Raw genomic sequence first — 26,381 nt, forward strand, 5'->3', positions numbered from 1 at the left:
AATATATTCTGCAATGGATTATTATTTGGCCATGAGAAGACATAAAGTATTGGTACATGCTATAACACGGATGAACCTTGAAAACATTATGCTTAGTGTATGAAGTCAGACATAAATATGGTACCATTCCGCTTAGATGAACTGTCCAGAGTAGGGAAATCTACAGGGACAGGAAGTACATTAGTGGTTGCTAGGGGCTTGTCAGGGTGGAATGGGAGTGACTAACAGATACAGGGTTTCCTTTGAGGGTGATGGAATTAGTGATGACCACCGCATAATCTTGTGGATATATTATAAACCACTGAAGTATACACATTAAAGTGGTGAATTTTATAAGTGAAATATATCCCAACAAGAAAACAACAGTTAACAATACACTGAATATGGCTGGGGATGGTGAGGATGTACATGATGAGCAAAGAGCCAGAAAAAGTCGAAAAGTTTTCAGCATGGCCTGGGAGAGGTCCAGAGGAGGAAGAATGGCAGGCTTGGAAGAAAGAATGAGTACCGTTACGGAAATGCTGAGAATCAGGTGCTGACGTGGCATTCAACTAGAGATATACAGTAGAAAGTTTATAAGAAGGGCACAGAGCTCAGAAAACATAACATCTTGAGACAGCTAAGACAGACGAAGTCATGAAACTGTCGAGAATATAGGGAAGAAGAACAAAAGCAAACGCCTGGAGAGCCCCTACTCTTAGGAAAGATAGTAAGATTAAGTAGAGCCAGAAAAGGAGATCAAAGAAGAAATGGGCACGGGAACGCAGAACAGAGACTTAACGGAAGGCGGTGGTGATTAAACCACAGCAATTGCTGAGTAGAAGCGGAGGATAGGACTGAGAGAAGACGTTGGGTTTGGCATAGATGTCATAATTAATCATTTACTAATTGTTTCTCCACTTCGGTGAGCCGATGTTCTGCCTTTTAGCCACGATAAACACATTCTGGCTCATTATGTAAAGTATAGTCAGAGAGTTCTTCCCTTAGAGTCAATCAGGAGGCATCAAGAGATACAGTTAATCAAGCTACATCTCTCAGCAAAATCATTCAATAACGGTTTATCCTCTACTCTGTACTTTGACACACCCAGTCTACTAAAATTTGCAGTGGGAATGTATTCCTGGGGGTGGAACCCTGAAGTTATAGATCAAGATAATTTACTCTTATTCTGTCCTTATGGGGTCATATTCTCTTCTGCAATTAATTATGCACTTTCATTCTGCACCTCTCCTCTATTTTTTTTCATGTGAACTAAATACTAATACTAAATAGAAGTCTAAACTTCTTTCAAGTAATGTCGGACAAAGAATTTGATTCTAACGTATTAGAGAAGAAAAAAATATAAAGGGAAGATTCAGTCTTAAACTGTCAAGATACACGTCTAAGTACCTCTTGGAAATCATGAAGCCATGATGGAGTTTCATGGCCTCTGTTATCTTAAATTTGATCTAATATTAATGTCCCATTTATAATAACTTAACGGCCCATGACAAAGACAATTTTACTGTATTGTTTCAGAACGTATTCTCCGGCACCAGTATCGATAATTATCACATGTGGCTCTCCCAATTTGAAGGGCCAATCCAAGATGATGTTTAATTAAGTCTAACTTTCCAATACGACTATAAACTCCTTTAAAGAATATATTTTCCTCACCTAAGCATTCGTTAAACTGTTCTGCATCCTCCATCCAAAACCAAAATGTAACAGGCACATTACCTTGCATGTATTAACAGTAGATTCAAATAAATCTCTGGTGAACGATTAGTTGATCATCATTTCCCCCCACGTTATCCACCCCTACTCTCAGAGCAGAGGGTAGAAACCAGACGTTGAGAAAAAGTATCAATTATAATCATTTTAGTTTCTGTACAATCTATGCTGTGTAGAACATCTGGATAGACATCACAGAGCAAGGCAGTTAAAGATATCATATTTAACTCTCAAACGGAAATGATTACAAACTTTTAAAAATGAGATTTCTAAAAGCAGTTAAACTGCAGTAGCCCACCAATCACATTTTTAAATTTATGTTTTCATACATGAAACTTCAAAACTTTACATTTTAAGTAGAGTCTCTTTGGCAGATTCCATGTGTTTCATGACAATGCTCTGAAAAGTCGACAGCTCTAATGCATCCTGGCAATTGTGAAATTCTTCTACATCAACTAAACGTAACTTTCTACAAGAGAGGAAAATGAACAGTGATTTAAGTATGAGGTTTTTTTTTTTTTAATTTAACATTTTGCTAATTGATCCCTTCTCGAAAAATGATATTCCTAGGTTTTATCACTAAAATTCGTGTTCCATAAAAATATTCAAGAACATATTTTAATTTAAGAAATAATTAATATAATTAAATTCAGCAGGAGCACAATCTGATATTATGAAACTGTGCTGTACAGTAGAGGAAGGGCGTAATAACTGAAATTTGATGGTTAGGTTAGACTGATTTTTGCTTTCAAACTGCAACAATTAAAACAGGAAAAGAGGCAGGGCTCCAAACTTACAGGGTCCACTCCTCCTAATACAAAAATTCCACCCTTTCTGAACAGAGAGCAACCCTGGATATTGGAGAGCCATGAAGTGAGGGAGTTCTCACACCTAATTAAGACTCAGTGTATAAAAATCTTTCGAACCTGTCTGGTTTTGATTTTTTCAGAAAACACAGTGCTTTCTCCAGCCAAGAGTTTTCAATTCTGACAACACTATGATCTTTGTTATATACACACTTTAGTCAGTTAAGAAGCTTCTCTGGCAGATTAAAGTGAAAGAACAATGCTACTAGCACTACAGTGTACTAGTCTCCTCAATTTAACTACAGATTTCTTCCCTATTGAGAAACTGCTACTTAATTTCCACATGGTTAAATGATTTCTATGTTATCTGAAAGATAGGAAACACTATTAAAAACATCACCTTTTAATTTTTACTTAAAAACCAAAGTAAAATACTGGTCAGTAGACAAAACACATTTCACATCTATTTACATTCCTTTCACAAGCAAAAGTCCATCTCTTAGGTTACCAGGAGGTTAAGTATACGACATCAGTGATACATTAGGCACAAAGTAGGTATAAGCATTGCTGGAGAATCTTTGGTAATGCGTTATTCTGGGCAACTGAGCAGTATAAAGCAATGTTTTAAATAAAATACTTTTAAAATGTGGCATGACAGCACATAACTAAACATAATCTGCTCTCCTTCTGCTTCTTGGTCAACATTTTCAACATGACTCTATGTCTCCAAGCTGTAGCTATCAATCAGGGTACAGGTGCGTGCTGTGTGAAGCAGCACTGAAGGAGAGCGGTCGCTAGGGCAGGAGCACCTAGAATGCACTTTGCCACTGAGCAACCAGGCCAGTTTTCCCTGCACTTCCTCAGTGCTTGATTTAGACACAATTCTAAGCACAGGCCACCCATCTTTCATGTTTTGAGATTGATAAGCCTTTATAGAAGTTTCACAGAACTTTCTCATGTAACCTCTGCCGATAACATTTCCTGTTTGGTCAATAGGCTGAATTGTTAAGAAGATGGGAAAAATACCACCAGACACTGGTCCTACTTTCTCAGGACGATTCGCACAATAATCTGGCAGTAGAACAACAGCTTTAACCACTGGTAAAAGACTACAGGAAGAGTCAGGAAAAAGAGTACTCAACCAAATAACAGCCCCAAATCACCCAGACTGTGAACGTCAGGTTCTCCTCTGAACTCTTCCTATCCCTCACCTGCCGCATGCAAGCGGACATCAATTTCGGGAGACTCAGCTGTCAGTCACGGATCCCTTCCACCTGCCACTTGATGCCCAGCACAGTCTGAAACCCACCTTGATCTTTGGATCCGTCACTGATTTCAGGCGGAGGGACGTCAACAGTCCTGGCCCAACACTCTGGACCCAACACCAAGTCAGTCTCTGATTTTGATCTCCGGTTCTCCAAGCTAATCTCACTTCTCACGGGGCCCAAGTTGCCCCTTAAATCCCACTCCAAGTGCCTACGTTTCTTGCTTGCTCCATGAATTTAGAAACAAGTTCAGCTCTGGCCAGCTCTCCTTCACTACATTCCAAGTGGCACGCTCTAGGCGGTGCTCTGCACTCGCTTTCTTCCCTTCCTAATACATCCTGGAGACCATTCCATATTAGCACGTGGATACTATTCTCATTCATATTTCATAGCTGTGTAATAATATTCCATGGTGTGAATGTACCATCACTCATTGAACCAGTCCACTATCAATGGTTACTTGGTTGCTTCCGGGCTAATCCTCTTAACAAACGGCACAGTAAAGAACCCTGAATCTCTATCACTTCCTATATTTTCACGTGTATCTCTAGACCGATTTGCCAGAAGTGAGATTGCTGGATTTAAGTGTAAATGAATTTGTAATTTGGATAGATATGACTGGATTCCCTTCAAAAGGGTGCCATTTCTCCAGTCTTCACTAACAAAGCATGATGTCACTATTTTGGAATTTTGTCAATTCCATCGGAAATATAATGATATCTCAGTGCAGTTTTTATTTCAATCTCTTTGCGTTTTTCTTACTATGAGTTAAGCATCTTTTTAATATGTTTAAGATTAAGTTGTATCCTCTCTGAGTACTGTACAGTAAATGAATCCACAGTGTTCTAGAAGTATTTTCTTGGACTCGCCTTGATCAAATCATGAACTTCAAAAGTTGTTCTTTATCTTCTCATTTTCTTAGACATCCTCCTACTAATACTGTAATTTATATCCTTTGATAATTTCTATACTCATATATACACTGTATATACATGTGTCCCCGACACAGACCATTTTGCAGGCAAAAATGCCTGTGTGCTATGTAGGTTTTTGACTGCATTATAAATGCCATCTCTGTCATTAAGTGGGTTCTGTAAGCATAAATACTGAATGACATGAATTTGCACATTTCCATCTAGAGAGCATCCTCATTCATAGAGGTGTCCCTATTCATGCATTTTAGAGTCATTCAGATGATGTTTTTGTATCACCATCCCCCAACCCACAGCCATACATAGAGATGTCCTGTACCTTCAAGACCTGCTGAGATTCAGGGCAAATGACTGTTAACCCAGAGTAAGGATGCCCTGTGTGTTCAATGCTGACTTCTCCTCAGAGGGGCAGCACTTGGGTCTGCCCATTCCACTCTTAATATTCACACAGAGAATAAAAACATCTTACACCGGCAAAGGCAACATAGGAGTTGGTGGGGCTCTCTTCCCACCCACAGACTGCAAAGCTTCTCTCTCATTTGTCTTTACCCTGGAAGCCCTGAGGTTTGCTTCAGCTGCTGCAACTTAACACCTCTGCCACCACATCCCTGGACACTAATTTTGGACATATCTACTATTTACTGTTTTCTTATCTCGGCTTTGTTACTGTTTCTTCTTCCCCTTCCTCCTTTCATTTTCTTGTCTCTTGCCTCCTGACATTGTACAATAGACAAAGTCTAGCCCTTTATGAACAATATTAGGCAACGGTGCTCATCCTCTAGCATCCAGCCCAGTGTGTTCTAGCAGTTCCATGTATGAACGGATATTAAAAAAATAAAATAAACACTGTGGTGGTGTTTTGAAAATGAAATGTACTACTGCATGTAAACATCCTTTGTGAAAGTGGTCTACTGTATTGTATGATCTCATCACTGCAGACAAAATTAGATCATGGGCCCTGTCAGGGAGAGATATTTGAGTCTCAATACCCAAAAGAAACGAAATGAGAAAAGCATGGGGCAGGGAGATGGCCTCTTCCTATAAGACAAATTCAAGAAGACAAAGAAATCCACCTTATACAATGGAAAGTTGAAAGGATGTGCTTTCTAGGAGTAAACAGTCTCACTGACAAAAGCCAGTTTTATGCTATGTATGTATATATACGTATGTGGATATACATATATATTTGGCTACATGAGCACAAAGAAAAATATGGGAAGATGCCCCACTTACGGTTTTCATGTCTTTGGCGGGGTTGGTAGAAAGCAGGGCACGTATGAGGAAAAGAAAGGCCAGGTTGGTGGGAGTCAGGCAAAGTAAAGAAAAAAGGGCTGTACTTAAAAAGTGTATATGATCACATTTGTGTAATTAATTACATATGTATCTGTGTAAAGAAATTACATTAAAATTTGTTTAAAAATGGAAGGAAGGGAGAGAGGGATGGAGGGAGGGAGGGGAGGGGCCTTCGACACCACAGACCCACACTCATCTCACAGGTGGGAAATGGAGAGCCTCTGATGGGAGGGTGGCAGAGCTGGGGCGATTCTGGATGGCTTGGCTTCCTGGTGCAGGGCTGGGAGCAGGGTTAGGGTTAGGTGCTCCTGGGCACTAAGGGTCCCAACTTTGGAAGGAGCTCAGAGAAGCTGGTCAGTGAGGGCCCCCTAGTGTATGTGCAGGGGTGCTTTCCAGAGCAGAGACAACAGCTGTGCTTCTGTAGCACCCAAAGCTCTTAGCTTTCCCTTTGCTGGTCTGCAGGAGGCGAGAAAATGTGCTCGTTATTGTGTCCTCAGGACAATACCTGCAATTAAGAACCAGGAGACCCTGGAGAACAGATTGCATGTAAACTGGGGCTTTGGCTGGGAGGGTGAGAAAAGGCTCATGGGACCACCTTGGAGGCCAGGCTGCCATGCATGTCCTCTATCACGAGACAGGGACCCATTTGGGTTTTGGGAGGGCTTCTTTAAGAAAAATGATATAAATCTGTATTACTTCTGCATATTTTAGAAATAGGTATGTCCACGTGTGCCTATTGCTAGGATGCCCCCCTCAGTGCCTTGGAAGGGGCGGCACAAGGGAGGGAATATGAAGCTGGAGCTTCTAAACTGCGAGGTAAACTGTCCTCAGCCCTAGGGCCAAGGTCTGTAACTCCATAGCACCCACCAGCCTTCACATCCAGCTCTGCACCTTTCCCACCATGACGACGCCCACAAGGAGATGCATGATCGCCAACAATCGCCCAGAAACTTCACCTCATGCTAATCACATGGGCAGTATTACCTCGGTTTCTAAACAATATAGATGACTGTAGCAGCTAATGTTCTGTGGGATTTAAAACGAGCCATGGAGATTCAGCCCCTTAACTGTGATTACCCCTTACAGTATATATGGTAACCTGGTGGGGGTGGGGAAGGGAGAACTGGATAAGACATAATGGCGACGCTCATTTTTACCCTACACACTTCTATGTTATTTAAAACCATGCTTACTTAGGTTAGATTTGTAATTATTTTTTAAATTTATAGTTAAAATAGTAAAAGAAATAATTAAGATGTAATAACTTTCATCTCTCTTAAACAAAACAAACAACAAAAAAAACCTCAGTAAGGCCAGAAATACTTACTTAAAAGTACTGTGCCACAAATCTAGCACCGCCAACATTGTAGGGTTCATTGTATTCAAGTGATCCCTAATATAACTGCTTGCAGCTAAAAAGGATTTCCTCCAAGGTTTTGGAAGAATTTCCATTCTGAAAGCAAAGAGAAAATAGTCATTTTCTTTAAAAATCAGAAAGTCTTAAAAAGTCAAAGTACTTTTTAAGTAATAATTTTATTTGAGTAATAATTTTTTGACTTTAATTTGAATTAAAAATAGGATTTATCCCTCATGGTAATAACAAAACATGTAATTATGTTTTAAAGTATACAAAAGTCATACTCTTTGTCGTTTAGTATAATTTTTAACTAACACAGATAAAATTAGATTTGAATTTTTATCACATAAGGCAATTGTTTTTCTCTAAATGCTTGATGTGATGGAGTCCACATATAACTAATGGTGATCAAACAGAAAGAGTAGCCAGCTAGCCAGCTATACATATCTTAAAAGATATTTTTAAAGGAAACATTTAAACATTTTATGTCCCTATTGTTTTTAAAACATTTTAAGGATATACTCCAGCCTGGAAATCTTCTTGAACCTCACCTCTGACTGTGTAAAGGTCATTTACAAAATCATAAACACTAACATTCTATTTAAAGATATTTATTCTGTAACTCCTCCGACTTGACTAGTCATCTTTTATATACTAAAGATGTTCCATCTTCATCTTTCAGAGTATATTTAAACATTTACATTTTATGCCAGTAAATTTTTTTTACTCTCATTGATTTTAAACACTTAGTCTTGTTTTAATATACAGTAAGGTTAATTCAGTTTTTCATTTGTGGTCATATCACCTTTACAATGACAGAGGGTAGTTTTTGTCTCTCTCTGGGAGAAAATCTGTTCTCCATAGAAGATACATTGACCCCTTTTTTTTTAGTTGTTAAGAGAAATAATTTGGGGCACTTTTAAAGATACAAAAGAAACAAAGAAAAACTAAAGTGGTTACTTAATCATATAAGTTCTATTCTTCAAACTATTTAAGTGATGTATTCCTAAATGTTATTTTAGGGAAAATATATAGCAAGTGGATTTTCCCATATGTCTTCTATATTTTAATCCACGTAATATATTTTGTGTTTGCATATTTTCTGCAACATTCCCACTGTGTTTTGGGGCATTCAAATGGCCATCAAGCTTTCATGTCCCTATTATATCTAAAGCCTGTGCTTGGAGCTGTGGAGATAAAAAGATCTGTATCAAGGTCTTTCACCAGAGCACTTATGTTTTAACCACCTAGGCATCCATCTGTCAGTGTGTGTTTGCCTACCCATCTATCCATCAATTTGTAAACATAACATGTTAGGGCTTAAATACATAAACAAAGATAGTATGATCAGTTGTATATATGCAGTACACAAATTATAAACATACATATGAGAAAACATAATCAGTGTATAAATATATCCACATATAGAGAAATGACTGCAAAAAATCAATATTCTTAGTGAAACTTGATTGCTTACTCAGCACGATGGGGTGGAAGTTCTTCTACCTTTCTGTCATCTTCCTTTTCTCTAGGATCTTTTAAAACAAAATCAACTAAAAGAAAATTGAAAAGTTCTGATCAACAACCTTATAGTAATTATAGAATTTCCCAAGCAATTGCAAAACTAATTCCTTTAAAATTGTTTACATTAAGTTTTTTTTTAAATGAGCGATTTGTGCATTTATAAACACAAGAAAATTTTAAAATTTTTATGAGAAAATCTATGATGTCTGTGTCTTTGAGTATATACCCTTTCTTAACAATGCTTCTGTTCTTTCAATCAAAAATCATTGCTCTTAATATTATTGATACATTTTCCTTTCTAGCTCTTCCACCAAAAGTGTTCTTATTGAATTGAAGGTCAGCAGTACAGAGTAGCAGTAGTTTCCCTTCACTGAGGAAGGATGCATATTGCTTTGTTGTTCTCTTTTAAACTGCTTAAGAGCATAGAACTACCTTGTTATGAAATCAGTAAAGTGAGCTACTTCTGCCTCTGCAGTCTTTCAGTTAATTCTAACTTTCTTGCTTTTCTTTGAAGATGCTCTTTCTAAAATGCAAATGTTTTTATTCCTCTGCCTAAAATCCTTCAGTGACTCTCCTCTACCTTCAAATGCTTAAAAGAAAGCATGTAAGGCCCTTAGTATTCTACCCCCTTCCCAAAATGCACCCTCTTCTTTGGCCATCAGAGCCGCCTGCAAGGTCGGAAGAGCCTTTCACTCTTGTCTGCCATCATTCCCATTTCCTAGGCCATGCATGTTCCGTAGTATGTATATGTTCATCCTTCACAACTCAGTTCAGGTGCCACAGAGTCCTTCCTAACAAGTCAGGCATGACCTCTTCTCCCTTAGACCATGTTCTCGATTTCTCTCCTCATGGTACTTGCTACTTTGCTTTATAATTTAGTGATTTGTCCATGGCCCTCATTACACTATGAACTCTTTGGGGGCAAGGATATGGCTCTTTACATTATCAAAACACTCAATAGGAGTCTTCAATGCAGTGAATGCCCTCCTCCCTGAAGGGTCCCGCAACGATTTCAAAGCAGTATGATTTCTCCAACTTTGACATAGCATCAATTATACCAGGCTTACTATCACAACCAATCGGAGAACCTTTTTTAAAAGCACAAATTTGAAAGACTGCCTCCAGAGATTTTAATTCAGATGGGTCCGGAAATGAGTACTTTCTAAATGGCTCTGATAATGTCAGTCTTAGAGTCTATTGCTCTATACCACGAGTCAGCAAACTTTCATGTAAAGGGCCAGACTGCAAGTATTTTCAACTCTGTGAGCAACAAGGTCTCTATCACAACTACTCAACAATCTCTTATGGTGCAAAAGCAGCTATAGATAATATGCAAATGAATGTGTGTCTGTGTTTAATAAAACTTTATTCACAAAAACAGGCAGTGGGCCAGATTGGGCCTATGAGCTGTAGTTTGCCAACCCCTGGTCCATAGCAGTAGTTTTGTAATTAATCACACTCTAATTTATGATATCAGTAATATTAATTAACATTTTAAATTTTGTTTCAGTTATGTCCTTTGTTGAGGGGATATATCTCTACAAATAGAAGGTTTTTTAAAATTTTTGCTATATTTTATTAATGAAATTTGCCTGAGATCTTAAGCAATGTAACCACAATACAAGAAACAGCCTAATAAATATAATAAATAGTTTCAAAGATAGGTGTTAACTTAAAATTTTTTAAAACTTATCTTTAATAAGACGCATTCAAATTAGAAAGAGAAATACTGATTTACCTATGGATTTTTTTACACTAAGAAGATAATCTTCTCTCATTTCATCAGATAATGCAAGTATGCTGTTAGTGAGGACTTTCAGATGTTGCGGGACTAAATTCAATACATGCTCCAGCCAAGAATCTTCCATTGGGGCTACGTGATCCGTATCAATTCCATGGTGGATATAATAGTAATATCTCTACAGAAAAGATAATGAGAAATGGAGATGGGTTTAATACTATAATAAAAGAAGTATTTATCAAAAATAAAACCACTGAGCAAAATTAAAGTTTTAGTAGAACAAAGTATTTACAAAGAATAAAAAATTATTTTCTGCAATTCATATTGGCATTATTTGAGCTCTCCTAAATTTAAAAAAAAAATGACTTATTTCATGAAAATTAAAACTCTTACCTTAATTCATAACTACACTCTAAAACTTGAAGTTACATTACTAAATATATGATGTACTAAACAGAACTCATATATGTGGAGGAAGAATTTAGTGTTCTATAAATGTGTGAAAATTTAGTATGTTAGTTTTTGTCCTTGTGTTATTGATAATCAGAAGTAGATCTTAAAAGCTGTAAGTGGGGCTTCCCTGGTGGCGCAGTGGTTGAGAGTCCGCCTGCCGATGCAGGGGATGCGGGTTCGTGCCCCGGTCCGGGAAGATCCCACGTGCCGCGGAGCGGCTGGGCCCGTGAGCCATGGCTGCTGAGCCTGCGCGTCCGGAGCCTGCGCTCCACAACGGGAGAGGCCACAACAGTGAGAGGCCCGCGTACCACAAAAAAAAAAAAAAAAAAAAAAAAAAAAATCTGTAAGTGAATCAGTATCCCTATTCATTAATCTCAGAAATATTTTCCAACAGGATTTACAAAATTTCCAATTGGCCTATTAATATTCCATGCCATAATTTTACAGATGTTGTTAAATGTGTACAGCACAAAAAATTTGTTTTAAGACATGATAGTATTTCTCTAACAATGGACATTTAACATCAATATATTTTTGCAAGTTTTTACATGTCATTTATCAGAAAAAAATTTAAACATCAAAATACTTTCAAATTAGCAATGTTAAAGTCTTCTATATTTACTTTTAAAAAATTCTATATTTGAAATCATTGAAGAATTACTTTTTTCTAAAGTAAGTTAATATGTTTTGTGAAGTGTACATTATGTAATTAAAATAATTTCTCATAGAATAAAGACATGTAAAAGCTATACATGACCGAGGCTAGCTTTAACATAGGGAGCAGGGAGACTTGAGATTCTCTGACTGTGGTCTTAGGAAACAAGGGGAAGAATGATTTCCTCCATTAATCCAATAGAGCAATTTTATGGAGCTTCATCTTTACTCCTACATCCATGTATTTGCACAGGAAGGAGCACAGAATAAACTCAAAGGCACAAAAGCACCTTCAAGTGCTTCCTTTCCTTTCAGTTATACTGACAAAAGAAATAGCTTGTTACCAAGACGTCTTTCTCTATTGCAGAAGTGGTTAGTTTTGGCAACGTGCTTTCATCTGGAGTGGCTGAGTCTAAGACAGCATCTTCTTGCCTAAGAAAATGATAAACACACTATTCAAATGTATATAAATAAATGGCAGTTAGAACATAAAACAATAGATTTATCTGTCAGATTGTCTTCTATAAAATAAGAAAAAAGGCATTGTGGAACACTTTTAAAATAGTAAACATACTTATTTGGTACCGTATTCCTCCCAGAATACCTTCTCTTTATTCAGAGAGACAGTTATATTGGAAGTGATTTGAAAGATCTAATTCAGAGGCCACATCCTTTTTGATAGGCTTTATTCATTCTTGCTCATTGCTCCAAAATCATCTCTCTTCTCTGAACTTTTATAGGAATGTTCTCGCATTATTCCTAAAACATGTATGGTTATTTATAAATATGGTGTTTAGAAGAGCACCAAAGGAAAAGACTCTAAATGTAGTTTTACCAAAGACACAGATATATTCTTCAAAAGACCATTTCTCAGATTTCTAGGAACACATATTAGAAGTTAGCAACAAGTGACATAGAAGCTCATATACTCCTATGTTTTTATTATTGGCTAACTGTTCATATAATTATAATGTTTCTAGGTATAATTCAATTCAAAACCTATATCAGATATGGGCCACATTTTGTGACTTCCTCTGGGGCTCCAATGTGTGAAAAGTTCACATCTTCAGGAAAATAAGTTGTTCTGCGATAACTTTAACCTCTTTATCATTGAATGTATCATGCTCCAGGGCCCAACTTCATCGGGGATGCATACAGGTTAGTGATGCTGTGTTAATAAAATACTTCTTCCCACTAACTGCCCAGTGAGTGAAGACTGGAGGTTTGCTGAATATCTGTCTGAGATATCATACCAAAGTAGGTACACAGGATGGATCTTCTGACTTAGTTTTTTGCAAATCTAAGAATCCACCATCTTGTGAACTTTAGACTTATTTTTTTCAACTAAATGGACCAGAAAAGAGAGGCAAGGCAATGTCTCAGGAATGTCTCAGGTAATATCTCAGTTTAATTCAGTACACAGTAGGTGCTCAATAAACATTTATCAACTGAGGAGTAAGCCTATGAGAGGAGTGGTGGAAGATCTTCAGGGATTCTGTGGCTGGAAAGAGAAGGGTTATTTTAACTGCAAAAGTAATCATCTCGTTATTTTGGTGTTTATATAGTAAAAAGGTACTAACGACAGTAACGTACTTCAGGAATCAGGACATCTGGGTTCAGATTCTGCCGCTATGAAGTATATGACCTTAATAAATGGATTGTTGGGTTTTTTGTTGTTTTTTAATGGCAGAAATGCTTATCCTATCTACTTTGCTGAAACCTGACGCTCAAACTTCATCCTCTGTGTGAGTAATGTGGACCTAGAGGGATGCAGCAAGGTCAGGAGAGGTGAAGAGGAAGGAGGTTAGGGGCTATAGGAGAGGCTGCAGAAGTTCTTGCAGTCAGAATGAAGAACCTTTCAGCTCTAAACCTCTATAATTCTATTGTTCTGTGGCCACAGGCAAAGATTCTGCTGCTAGGAACCATAATAGAAGCTTTCTCTAATCCTCACACCTATTGTTACAGGAGACAATGACATAATTATCCCCACTGCACAGATGAAGAAACAATGTCAGAGAGATTAAATAACTTCCCCTTCATCACATTGTTAATTAAATACAAAAATAAGGATTTGCCCATCCCTATGTGCTTCTAAATTGCCATGCTCTTTCCATCAAAGCAACATTCCATTCAGAAATAAATCAATCAATACTGGAGACACTTTACCTGTTAAAGAGAAAATATGATGTACTTTATTTCTCAAAACTGAAACAATTATATTGATATTTTTTCTCTTTATCAATAGAGATTTTTGGTTCAAGATGGTGACATAAACATCCTTTTTTTCAAGTTTTCCTGTGAAAATGGTAGTAATTTTAACCGAGGATTGTAAAGCAACGAAAGGGTCATCAGCTGAGTAGATACTTCAGCAAATTTTTGGAACATGAAAAGAAGATAGAAAACAGATGAAACAACTGAGAACACCACAGACCATAACTCATGCAGGAAGGAAATCAATCTGCTTAGGAGACCCCTAGAAAAGGCTCTCCTCTTGCAATCAACAGGTACCAAGGGAGGAAATATATAGGAAGCCTGACAGCAAGGAAATTATCTGAGCAACTTTATGCCAGCAAATTAGACAACTCAGGGGACTTCCCTGGTGGTACAGTGGTTAAGAATCCACCTGCCGGGCTTCCCTGGTGCCGCAGTGGTTGAGAGTCTGCCTGCTAATGCAGGGGACAGGGGTTCGAGCCCTGGTCTGGGAGGATCCCACATGCCGCAGAGCAACTAGGCCCGTGAGCCACAACTGCTGAGACTGCGCGTCTGGAGCCTGTGCTCTGCAACAAGAGAGGCCGCGACGGTGAGAGGCCCGTGCACCACGATGAAGAGTGGCCCCCACTTGCCACAACTACAGAAAGCCCTCGCACAGAAATGAAGACCCAACACAGCAAAAATAAATTAATAAATTAATAAACTCCTACCCCCAACATCTTAAAAAAAAAGAATCCACCTGCCAATGCAGGGGACATGGTTTAGAGCCCTGGTCCAGGAAGATCCCACATGCCGCAAAGCAACTAAGCCTATGCGCCACAACTACTGAGCCTGCGCTCCAGAGCCCGTGAGCCACAACTACTGAGCCCACGTGCTACAACTACTGAAGCCTGTGCACCTAGAGCCCATGCTCTGCAACAAGAGGAGCCACCGCAACAAAGAGTAGCCCCCACTTGCCGCAACTAGAGAAAGCCCATGCACAGCAACGAAGACCCAATGTAGCCATAAATAAATAAATAAATAAATAAATAAATAAATAAATTTTAAAAAATTAGACAACTTAAAAGAACATATTCCTAAAAGGTAAAAAAGTACCAAACATGACTCAAGAAGAAATAGAAAATATGAAGAGATTTAGATCAAGTAAACTAATTGAATTAGTAAGTAATAATCTTTCCACAAAGCAAAGTTCAGGTCCAGATGGCCTCACTAATAAATTCTATCAAACAAGTAAGAAAGAAACAACACCAATTCTACACAAATTCATTTGGAAAATAGAGGAGGTGGAAACACTTAACTCATTTTATGAGGCCAGTAGTACCCTGATACCAAAGCCAGACAAAGACATCACAAGAAAAGTACAGTCCCGTATCATCCATTAATGTAGATTTGAAAATCCTTAAAATTTTAACAAATCCAGTATATACATAAAATTATGTATTATACATATACATAATGACTACATGAGAGGAATGCAAGGTTTAACATTTGAAGATCATTTAATGTATATGCCATATTTTCAAAGGACAAAAATCAAATGATCATCTCAATGGACATCGAAAAAGCATCTGACAGAAATCCAGCAGACACTCATGATGAAACCTGTCAACAAACTAGGAAAAGAAGGGAACTTCATTAATCTAATAAAGAGTATCTTAAAAACCTACAACTAACATCCTACATAAATGTGAAAGACTGAACACTTTCCCCATAAGACTGGGAATTTCAGTATCACCAGTTCTATTCAACAATGTACTGACGGACCCAACAAGTGTAAAATGGAGAGAGAGAGAAATGAAAAGCATCTAAATTGAAAATGAAGACATAAATCTATTATTTGCAGACAACATGACTGATATATAGGAAATTCTAAGGAATCTTTTAAAAAGTTCCAGAACTAGTAAGCAAGTTTAGTAAGGTCTTATGATATAAAATTAACAAGCAAAAACTCAATAGATTTTTCTATATACTGAGAAAGAACAATCAGAAAATGAAATTAAATAATTTCATTCACATCAAAAAGAAAAATACTTAATAATTTTTTTTAAGTCTAAGACTTGTACATTAAAAATACAAGACACTAATAAGAGCAATTAAAGAAAATCTAATTTAATGGAGAGAAATAACATGTTCATGGACTGGAAGGCTCAATAGTTTTGAAATGGCAATTCTCTCAGAATTGATTTATAGATTTATAGTTTCAATGCATTGTCTACTATATCTCAGTAAGCTTTCTTTTTTTTTTTTGCAGAAACTGACAAGCTTATCTTAAAGTGTAGTATATGGAAATGAAAAAGACCTAGAATAGCCAAAACAATTTTGAAAAAGAAGAATAAATTTTGTGGAATTAAACTACCTCATTTCAAAACTTATAAAGCTACATGACAAGTGGTGTAAACACATAGGTAAATGGAAGAGAAACAGAACCCTATACATGGTCAAATGATTCTGGACAAAGATGCCCAGGGAGTTCAATGAAAATTGTCTTTTCACCAAATGGGGCTGAAACATTTGGATATGTATATGCAAAAAATTGAACCTTAACCCTTACCTCATAACACAGATACCTCACTGAAATAAAGCATGCACATAAATGTAAGAGCTAAAACTAAAACTAGAGCTAAGCTAAAACTTCTAAGAAAACATAAGAGAAAATATTTATGATCTTGTGATAGGAAAAGGTTCTTGGATATGACTCCAAAAGCATGAACAATAAAAGAAAAAATTTGATAAACTGAGCTTCATCAAAATTTAAAACTTTTGCTTTTCAAAAAATACCAGGAAGGGGCTTCCCTGGTGGCGCAGTGGTTGGGAGTCCGCCTGCCGATGCAGGGGACGGGTTCGTGCCCCGGTCCGGGAGGATCCCACATGCCACGGAGTGGCTGGGCCCGTGAGCCATGGCCGCTGAGCCTTCGCGTCTGGAGCCTGTGCTCCGCAACGGGAGAGGCCACGACAGTGAGAGGCCCGTGTACCGCAAAAAAAAAAAAAAAAAAAAAAAAAGCCAGGAAGGAAATTAAAAGATAAGACACAGACGGGGAGAAAATACTTGCAAAAGACATATCTGATAAAGAACTTGCATAGAAAATATATAAAAAACTCTTACAAGGCAATAATAAGACAAACAACCCAATTTTTTTAAATGGGCAATAGGTTTAAATCGACAGTTCCCCAAAGAAATTATGTGAATGCCCAACAACTACAAAAAAGATGTCCATCGTTATTAGTCATTAGAGACATACAACCTAAAGCCATGATAAGATACGACAACACATTTACTAGAATGGCTAGAATGACAAAACACAACAAAAGACAAAGTGTAGGGCTTCCCTGGTGGCGCAGTGGTTGAGAATCCGCCTGCCGATGCAGGGAACACGGGTTCGTGCCCGGGTCTGGGAAGATCCCACATGCCGCGGAGCGGCTGGGCCCGTGAGCCATGGCCGCTGAGCCTGCGCGTCCGGAGCCTGTGCTCTGCAACGGGAGAGGCCACAACAGTGAGAGGCCCACGTACCAAAAAAAAAAAAAAAAAAAAAAAAAAAGAAAGTGTGGGCAAGAATGTAGAGAAACTAGAAACTTCTTTATACATTCCTGTGGGAATGTAAAATAGTATGATGATTTGGAAAACAGCTTAGGAATGTCTTAAAAATTTAAACATACACCTACTACACTACCCCAGAATTTCTATAAATAGGTATCTACACAGGAGAAGTGAAAACATATGTCCGCAAAAAGACCAGCATGCAAAGCTCATAGCAGCATCATTCATAATAGCCCCAAATAAGAAATAGTAAACAAGATGGATTTCAAAAACATACATACTGTATGATTCCATTTATGTGAAATTGTAGAAAAGATAAAGCTATAGAGACAGAAAGCAGATCAATGATTGCCTGGGGCAACCACTGGTAGAAAGGATTAATTGAGACGGGCAAAAGGGAACTTGTAGATGACAGAAGTATTCTAAAACTGGATTTTGGTGAAGGTTGCGCAACTACAGAAATTTACTAAAATTCATTCAATTGTACTTTTTTTTAACGTGGATGAATTTAATGGTATGTAAATTATATCTCGATAAATCTGTTTTTTTACAGACTATATAGAAGGTGTTGAAAAGACAAACTGACAGTACAGATTGCAAAGAAGTGACAAATAAAGCAACAAAGGCTTCTCATCAACAATAATATATGCCATCATGTGGCTATAGATAATACCGTATCGTGTAATTGACATTTGCTAAGAGAGAAGAACTTAAGGGCTCTCACACACACACAAAAAGGTAAATGTCAGGTGATGGATGTGTTAACTTGATTGCTGGAAATCCTTTCACAATGTGTAAGTATATTAAATCATCACATTGTACACTTTAAATATATTCTATTTTTATTTGGGGAAAATTGTTAATATTTTTCAATGTTTTCCATATTTGTAGGGAAAAAATTACTATTATCCTTTAACTCTGTAGTGAGCTTAGTCATTAATTCAAGAGTAAGGGCAAAATAGTAGATACTTTACAAAAAAACGAAAGTCTCGAGTTTACTCTCCACAGATCGTCATTGAAAGAACTACTAAGGGAAGGACTTCAGCAAAAAAAAAAGAAAAGAAAAATGAACCCGGAAGTGAGGAGTGGAATGCAAAGGCAACTTTCTAAGAAATCAGAAAACATGTTAGTAAATCTAAGTAAGTAGGAACTTTAGAAAAAGAGTATGGGGAGTTTAAGGACTTGGTAAACCTAAAATATTACAGAAATATTGGTAGAAATAAAATAATCACATGAAAAATGCAAAGGAAAGTTCAGAGCTAAGTTAAAGCACTCGAAGGTCCTTTCATATTATTCAGAGGGAAGATGGATCAAATGAACTTTAAACTTTTAAAAATATAAGTTATTATATGTGGCTTTAAATGCTAGGGTAACCACTGAAAGAATAAAAATATATTTGATAGCTTTTAAGCCAATAGGAATAAAGGGAGAAGAGAGAAAATTCAATTCAATAGAAATAATAAAAAACATTAAATAAGCAAAGGCAACGTACAGTAAATAGAAAAAACAAAATAAGAAATATGTAATACCAATAACTACAAATGGGATTAAACATCTACTAAAGTCCAGAAACTCAAGAATTGAATTTTAATAAGTCCATCCATATAGTGTTTGTTAAAGGTATAACTAAAAATGACATAAAATGATTAGAAAGAGACTTCTGTTTCTTATAACACAGCAGCAAAGATAAACTGAAAAACCTCCCAGTACCAGTATATAAATACTGGATAATATGCCACAAAGCTCCTTTGAATGCATAGCTGAGCTCACAAGAAAACAAAAGGAAATACTCAGGAGGGAAAAGATGGAATGACAAGGCAGAGTAACAGCCAACCCCCGAGGCTATGGCTGCCCGTGGGGGGGGGCGGAGCCTTGGACTCTAATGCCCACGTGGGTCAGGAGATGATTCTGTAGGCTGCAGTTAAATGGAGAATTCAAACCCAGACCTCTGTATGAAGCTGAAACCCAAGATGGGCTCTATCCTCAACCAGAGGAGGACCAAACATGACAGGCACAGGAAAGTCGTGTCAAGATCACTTGTCTTGGCCAGGACATCGGGAGGAGAAAAAAATTGCTTCTATGAGTTTGTAACCAGAGGCCTACCCACCCACGGCTTGGAGTGTTGATTTGACTCCAAGTTCGTGTGTTCTGAGAGGGCTTAATTGAAGAAAGTGATGTAAGTGGGCCAAGCTGGTAATGTCTAGTGGTGCCTGGCAAAAGCAAACTCCAAACCACTCTCGCAGCGGCACACGCCCACAATCTAACTGCACAGGAGCCCACATACCTGCCATCCCTTTGTCAGCACACAGTGACCACTGCCCTCCCCTCAAGATGCCTATCCAGCCAGCCAGTAAGGTGTCACATGGGGACAGTAAAATGGAGCTCTGTGGGTGAGTGACTAACTGTAATGTGTCACTAAATTCTGTTCACCAGTGGCAGTGTGTGTGCATTGACAGTCATGATGAAAGAAAGGGGCTACTGAACAACTAGCGTCAAGCTGTGAAAAAAAGGCAAAGAGGAACTGCTGACTTGCATCTGCATCGCCCTCCGTAAACAGAGCTGTACTTCAGACTGGGCAAGCCCTGCCCTGGTCACACTGCTGATCATTTCAGCCCAGTTTCTTCCTTTTCTACACAAGGAGACCCACAATGCCAGGGAAAAGTCACCACATCACCTGAACAGACAAGATGGGGGAAAAAAAAACTGCCCCAAATCTTCTACCAGGCAGCATGCCTACAACCAGAATTCCCAGACATTCTGCTCTCTCAACCAACACCAAGTATTCATATTGACACCTGATGGAAGAAATGTTCATATTTTGAGGTATGGGGAAGTCTTTCTGGCTTATACATGATTTGGCATGAACTTCATGCTAACTCAAACAGCCTGTCTTATGGCCCGTCAAACATGCCTTGTACATTTGTTGTAACCATTAAAGAAAAGATTGCATTTGAAAATCTAAATGGAGTGACTGTGTTTCAGGCATTTAAAATGGAGCCAGGTGGCCATTGTGGATGTGGTTTCAGACATGTTCCTGCATCACTGAGAACTTAAATGTTCTGAACTGTTATCAAATTCAAGGACACCACCAGCCATGCTCAAAACAGTATCTGCTAGCAGCTGCCAGATACAACCCCTTGTAACTATGCAACCATTTTGGACCCCAACCAATCCTTACTTAACAAGCATCCTTCCTTCTTGCCAGATCCAATTATAATTCTTGATAAACAACTCATGAAACTAACTGTAACCTTGTAGTTTTTGTCTTTATAAGCCTCCCCCATTTTGTAGTCTGGAGGAACACAGGTCAAGTGCTTATTGAACCTGTATCTCCTAGATTATAGTCCTCAGTTTGGCTTGAATAAAACTCTCTCCTATCCCTATTGTAGATTTTTTTTATTCATCATTTTCATCAACATACCTTTTCAGCTCATGATATTTAAAAGTGAGACACCTTTAGAGTTAAGCTCAGTCTTTCATTATACCTTGACCTCATTCCAACAAGGCTTTCAGGCATCCTTAGAGAAGCACAGAATTCTTATAATTTTAGATTAAAAAGTTCCCAGGGGCTCTAACAAGGGTAACACTGGTTAGCTTATAGAACTTACATAATGACATGAACAAGAGTGCTTCTAAAGTTTTCTCGTTCTTTATGTGGAGATTTGCGCTTTGATTTGGAAGTAGATGGTCCAGCATGACTATCATCAATCTGGTCGAGTAACGTGCCCTTTTTTCCAAAGCGTTCCATGTATTCAGCTTGAATTTTTTTTTAAAAAGGCATAAATTAGTCATCTAAAAAGTAAGCTAAAATATTTAAGTGGCGAGAACAAAATGCTGAAACATGTTTTAAGAAAAAAAACTACATTCTCTAAGTTCTTAAGTAACCATATTTTCTTTCACTACGAGGAAGTTAAACTAACTCTCATTTTATGTCATCATAATAGAAACCTTTATTTCAAGAATATCCATTAATTTATTTTATATTTTGATTAATGTTAATAAACTCAGATTTTCAATTATATTTGCATAGAACCTTCTTAAAATCAAGATTAAAATTATTATAAAAACAGAATATAAAACTATTTCAGAAAATTTAAAGAACCATGATGAAAAAAATGTTAATATTCAATAAAATCAATCTGATAAGTCAAAAATATTAATATAAATAATTTAGAAGTAATGTTTACAACTTATTAAAATCCCCCTTAGAAAAAACTTTAGTCTTTGATACAGAGGCAAATTCTGAATACAATAAATCAAAATTTTATTATAAACATCCCAGTTCCTAAAATATCAGCTTTTATAGCATTTACAACAGCCTGAAATAACTAAGAACTGGATTCAATTATTTTCTTAGGGAACACACTCAGGATAAATTTTTCTACTTTACATAAATATTTCAGCTTACAATTTCATTGCTCTAATTAACTAAATATTGTGTGATATTTTTCTCCAGAAAATGTCCTTGAAGTCTAAGATAGAATATTAGCGTTCTTACCACATGATTGTTGATTTTTAACACTAAACTGCTCTGGAATACCTTCATCCTGCTTTACACTCAGATGGAATGATGGAGCTGCCTGCTGCCACTGGGGCTTTGAACTCACCTGAAATATGAAATTTAGATAGCGTTAACGAAACAAGGTCAGAAAAAAAAAACTTTTTTCATGAAATGCATAAGAATGTATAAACACAGACGTTTTCTCAAACGAATTAGGACATCTGTAAAGAAGGCACAAATACCCAATAGCAAATCTCACTAAAGCCTGTGAATGGCACGGTGTGTGACATCTGGGACAGATTACCAAAGGCTCTGCTGCTGGTTTGATGTGGGCACCTGTTACTTAACTGAGGTGTTCATCCACAGAGTTTACTCCCCCACAGACATTGGCAAGTGATTTTTTAAGCCTTCCATCTTAATTAGAGCCACACCGTGCTGGACTCCAATGCTAATGAATTCCCCTACATTCCAGCTCCAAAGGATCTTCCTGTTCTCATGGCTTCAGCAGCTCTAGATTACGCTGGCAACTCACAAATTCATTCCATCGTTTGCGGCAGGGGTTATAAATTCTTATACCTACACAGTTCTGGCAGGTATCATGAAAGAAGGAGGAAAGGTAGTGATGATAGCTAATAGGCACTCAGCTTCAGGGCTGGGAAATGTTAGGGCCTGGTGGGGACTGTGGCCAACAGGAGAAAACCTACGTCTCCAAAAAAGACAACAACTAATTAGCTCGAGCCGGTTACTGCGATAACAGAACACAGACCCACTGTTGTTAAAACCTATGTCTCTTCAAGCAACCCAGATGGGTGGGTTTGAAAGCAGAATGTACATATTTTTAAACAATGACAATTGAATCTGTGTCTTCCTCTCACATTCAGGCCAACCCGATAGCCCATGCTTGTACTGGCTTTTATTCAATAGTTTTACTCTTCCCAGTCCTTTACTCCTACTTTCAAATAAACTACCTGCACAGAAGCCCTTTGTTCAGGCTCTTCTTTCACAGGAAAACAAGCTAAGACAATTAATAAGTCAATGCTTTTCCATCCTTCCCTGCCTGCCTTTCCATCCTTCCACTCTCATCTTGCTCCATAAAGGATTTCAGATTCATGGGTGGGCTATGAGTACGGTGTTCACAAAGGGTGGGAATCAGGTCACCAACCCAGAGGGGTTGGAAGCCACCAGCACTGGGTCACCCTTGATTTCAACAACAAGGACCACCACCAGAAGCATAAATGTCTGTAATGAAAATCACTCTAGGGCTTAACTACTGCCAGAAAATTTTATCCAAGTACAAACCTTAATATTCAAATGAAAATTGTTTGCTTTGGTCAATGGATTTCTAAAAATCTCTTAAAAAAATCATCTCCCTTAACACACATGAAACTGAGAAAATGAATGCTGAGAAAATGTATGATATGGCCAAATATGAACATAAAACCAAGTTTAAATCAGCCAACAAAAGCATTTTAGACTATTATATGCCAATGACAGGAAAGGATTATTATTCAACTCAGCCACTGAATACTGAATCAGGAAATTTTAATTGAGCTTACATCTCTAAACCTATATACTAATAAGACACAACAAACTAAAGGTAATTTTAATTTTTTTTCTTTTAAAATTTGTCAAATTTTTAAACAGACAATGTCTATTCCATTTCAAATCTTGTCTTTTAAGCTAGAAAATTTAAGATAGATTTTGCAGAAGCACAGGAAAGGTGCTATGGCTCAATTCTATAGAATCTGGCATCATTAAAAAAATTTTTCAATTAAAATGTATATTTTGAAATGTTCATTTACTTTATCTAAGAATATTAACTCAAGTTTTCTAAGTGAAAAATGTCCTCCATTTTAAATTATCAGGAGTCTTTCTCTATAAAGCAACACAACTTCAATGTTATAGTTTGTTCTCAACTTTTTTTTTTTTTTTTTTTTTTTTTCGGTATGCGGGCCTCTCACTGTTGTGGCCTCTCCCGTTGCGGAGCACAGGCTCCGGACGCACAGGCTCAGCGGCCATGGCTCACGGGCTTAGTTGCTCCGCGGCACGTGGGATCTTCCCGGACCAGGGCACGAACCCATATCCCCTGCATCGGCAAGCGGACTCACAACCACTGCGCCACCAGGGAAGCCCTGTTCTCAACTTTTAAAATATCTTTCAAAAATTAATGCTTTGGATGAAACTTGAGAACATTATGCTAAGTGAAATAAGCCAGACATAAAAAGACAAATACTGTATGATTCCACTTATGAGGTACTTATAGTAGTCAAATACATAGAGACAGAAAGTAGAACGCTTGTTGCCATGGACTGACAAGAGGCAGAAACAGGGAATTAGTGTCTAATGGGTACAGAGTTTCTGTTTGGAAAGATGAAGAATTCTGAAGATGGGTGGTGATGACGGTTGTACAACAATATGGATGTACTTTATGTCTATGAACTGTAGATTTTAAATGGTTAAAATGATCAATTGTATGTTATGTATATTTTATCACAATTAAAAAAACAAACAAACAGTGTTTGCACTGAACCTCCACTTAAACTCAACTTCCAGCAGTTACAAGAGCAAAACTCAATGCCATTAAATTCAATATAACTACTAAATGGTAAAATTTATCACAGTCAAGTACATCTTACCCAGCACTTGTCAACTGAAAATATCTATTAATTGCCTCTTCCACAGGACAATGAAAATTTTTAGTCATAATAATAATAATAATAATAATAACAAAGGACGGCAAGATCTGAAGAATCTTCTGTGGAGTAGCATTTCAGTGCCAGAAGATGCATCTCAAAGATCAATGCTTACTTTCAAACTCAGAAACTGAGGCTTGGAGAGGTAAGTGACTCCCTCAGATGGCAGGGCCATTAGTGACAGGGATGTAACCCAAAACTTCATCTCCTAATTCCAACACTGATATATTTTCTGCTAGACAATCTTGGATATACTTTTATCCAGAATATTCAAACATACTGTACACACTACTAGGAAATTACAGCTTACGCTTACTTTACTAAGATATTTTTTCCTTTTATATGCACCTCAGAATTTCTCAATCAGAAAACAGTCAAATTGAGCACAAAATTCAAAATCACAAATTCAGTTACTTATTTACAAGTTTGAAACTAGTGAACAGTTTTAAAAGTGCAAAAATCCAATGAGAGTCTACAGGTAAATTACCGTAGCCAATTGTGGTAAAATTCTTACTGGTGTCTTGGATTTTTCTTTGCTGAATGATTTATCCTGCATTAAAAAAAAAAAAAAGTTTACTCTGTTAATGATAAAATTGATTCATTCAACCAAATTTACTTTAGTAAAGCACTTAGTATGCAAAATATTTAAAGACAGACTCTACTACTTTTTAAAAATTGAATTTATTTATTTTTGGCTGCATTGGGTCTTCACTGCTGTGCATGGGCTTTCTCTAGTTGCAGTGAGCAGGGGCTACTCTTCTTTGTGGCGCGCAGGCTTCTCACTGTGGTGGCTTGTTTTGTTGCGAAGCACAGGCTCTAGGCGCATGAGCTTCAGTAGTTGTGGCATGTGGGCTCAGTAGCTGTGGCTCAAGGGCTTCGTTGTGCTGCGGCATGTGGAATCTTCCCAGACCACAGCTTGAACCCGTGTCCCCTGCATTGGCAGATGGATTCTTAACCACTGCGCCACCAGGGAAGCCCCTCTACTACTTTTTAAATTCTCAATGTTTGTCTTAGAATTGCTCTTTCATAGCAAGGAGAGAAAGGAAAGTGGTATCCAACAATACCCATCAGAAAGCTTTAAAAATGTGCAAAGGCTTTTATCCATTACATCATCTCCTAGGAACTTAATCTGAACCTAGTTAGTGTCCAGGGTTTACTGTACTCCACCTCCCGTCTATCATTAAAATACCATTTCTGTCCTATTGACAACCAGAATGCTCCACTTCCTAAGCTGACAGTGTGTTCAGGTTAATGCATTGTCAGGTTACTGTAAGTAACATATACTTTTTAGCAGCAACTTTCAGGGAAAAGTGCTGATACTTCCTTTGAGTAGAGGATGATTCCATGGTAGGAATTCCACCTGGGGATTAAGCAATAAGAGGCACCGGTAGGAGATTGGACAGGATGAAGGGAGAGAGTTTTGGATATTTCTCTCCTAGTACTCCCTGTTTCCCATAGTTCTGATAGTGCAATATTCTTCCAGAGCTCAGCTGCTGTCAGGAAGCTACCATTCCAAGCCTCCAGCTCTCACCAAGTCCTGAGAATGGGGTTCAATTTCTTTGACCCGTGAGGCCTAGGAATGGCAACGACTTCCTGTTATTAATCCTTAGGTGCCTCCTCATCCCTGTTGGTTTCTTCTCTTAACCTCGCCCACACCTCTCCAAATGGTCTTTTCATAAGTTTTCTTCAATTTAATCCTTTTA

The 26,381-nt window shown here is 37.7% G+C and overlaps 1 protein-coding gene across 1 annotated transcript in view; it reads right to left on the minus strand.

The window, feature by feature from the left end:
* The window catches only part of DNAH7 (dynein axonemal heavy chain 7), a 230,209-nt gene extending 204,185 nt beyond the window's left edge, over positions 1-26,024 (minus strand). The window contains exons 1-9 of the mRNA XM_067023255.1: positions 25,947-26,024; positions 25,166-25,228; positions 21,983-22,091; positions 21,093-21,240; positions 12,083-12,170; positions 10,629-10,809; positions 8,844-8,919; positions 7,337-7,462; positions 2,063-2,182 (exon numbers count right to left, since the gene is read on the minus strand). Of these exons, the coding sequence (XP_066879356.1) occupies positions 2,063-2,182; positions 7,337-7,462; positions 8,844-8,919; positions 10,629-10,809; positions 12,083-12,170; positions 21,093-21,240; positions 21,983-22,091; positions 25,166-25,228; positions 25,947-26,024 (989 nt within the window). The remainder of the gene's footprint in view (positions 1-2,062; positions 2,183-7,336; positions 7,463-8,843; positions 8,920-10,628; positions 10,810-12,082; positions 12,171-21,092; positions 21,241-21,982; positions 22,092-25,165; positions 25,229-25,946) is intronic.
* Between the last annotated feature and the right edge of the window lie 357 nt (positions 26,025-26,381).

The sequence above is a fragment of the Kogia breviceps genome, chromosome 2 (assembly GCF_026419965.1).
Source record: "Kogia breviceps isolate mKogBre1 chromosome 2, mKogBre1 haplotype 1, whole genome shotgun sequence".
NCBI classification, from domain to species: domain Eukaryota; kingdom Metazoa; phylum Chordata; class Mammalia; order Artiodactyla; family Physeteridae; genus Kogia; species Kogia breviceps.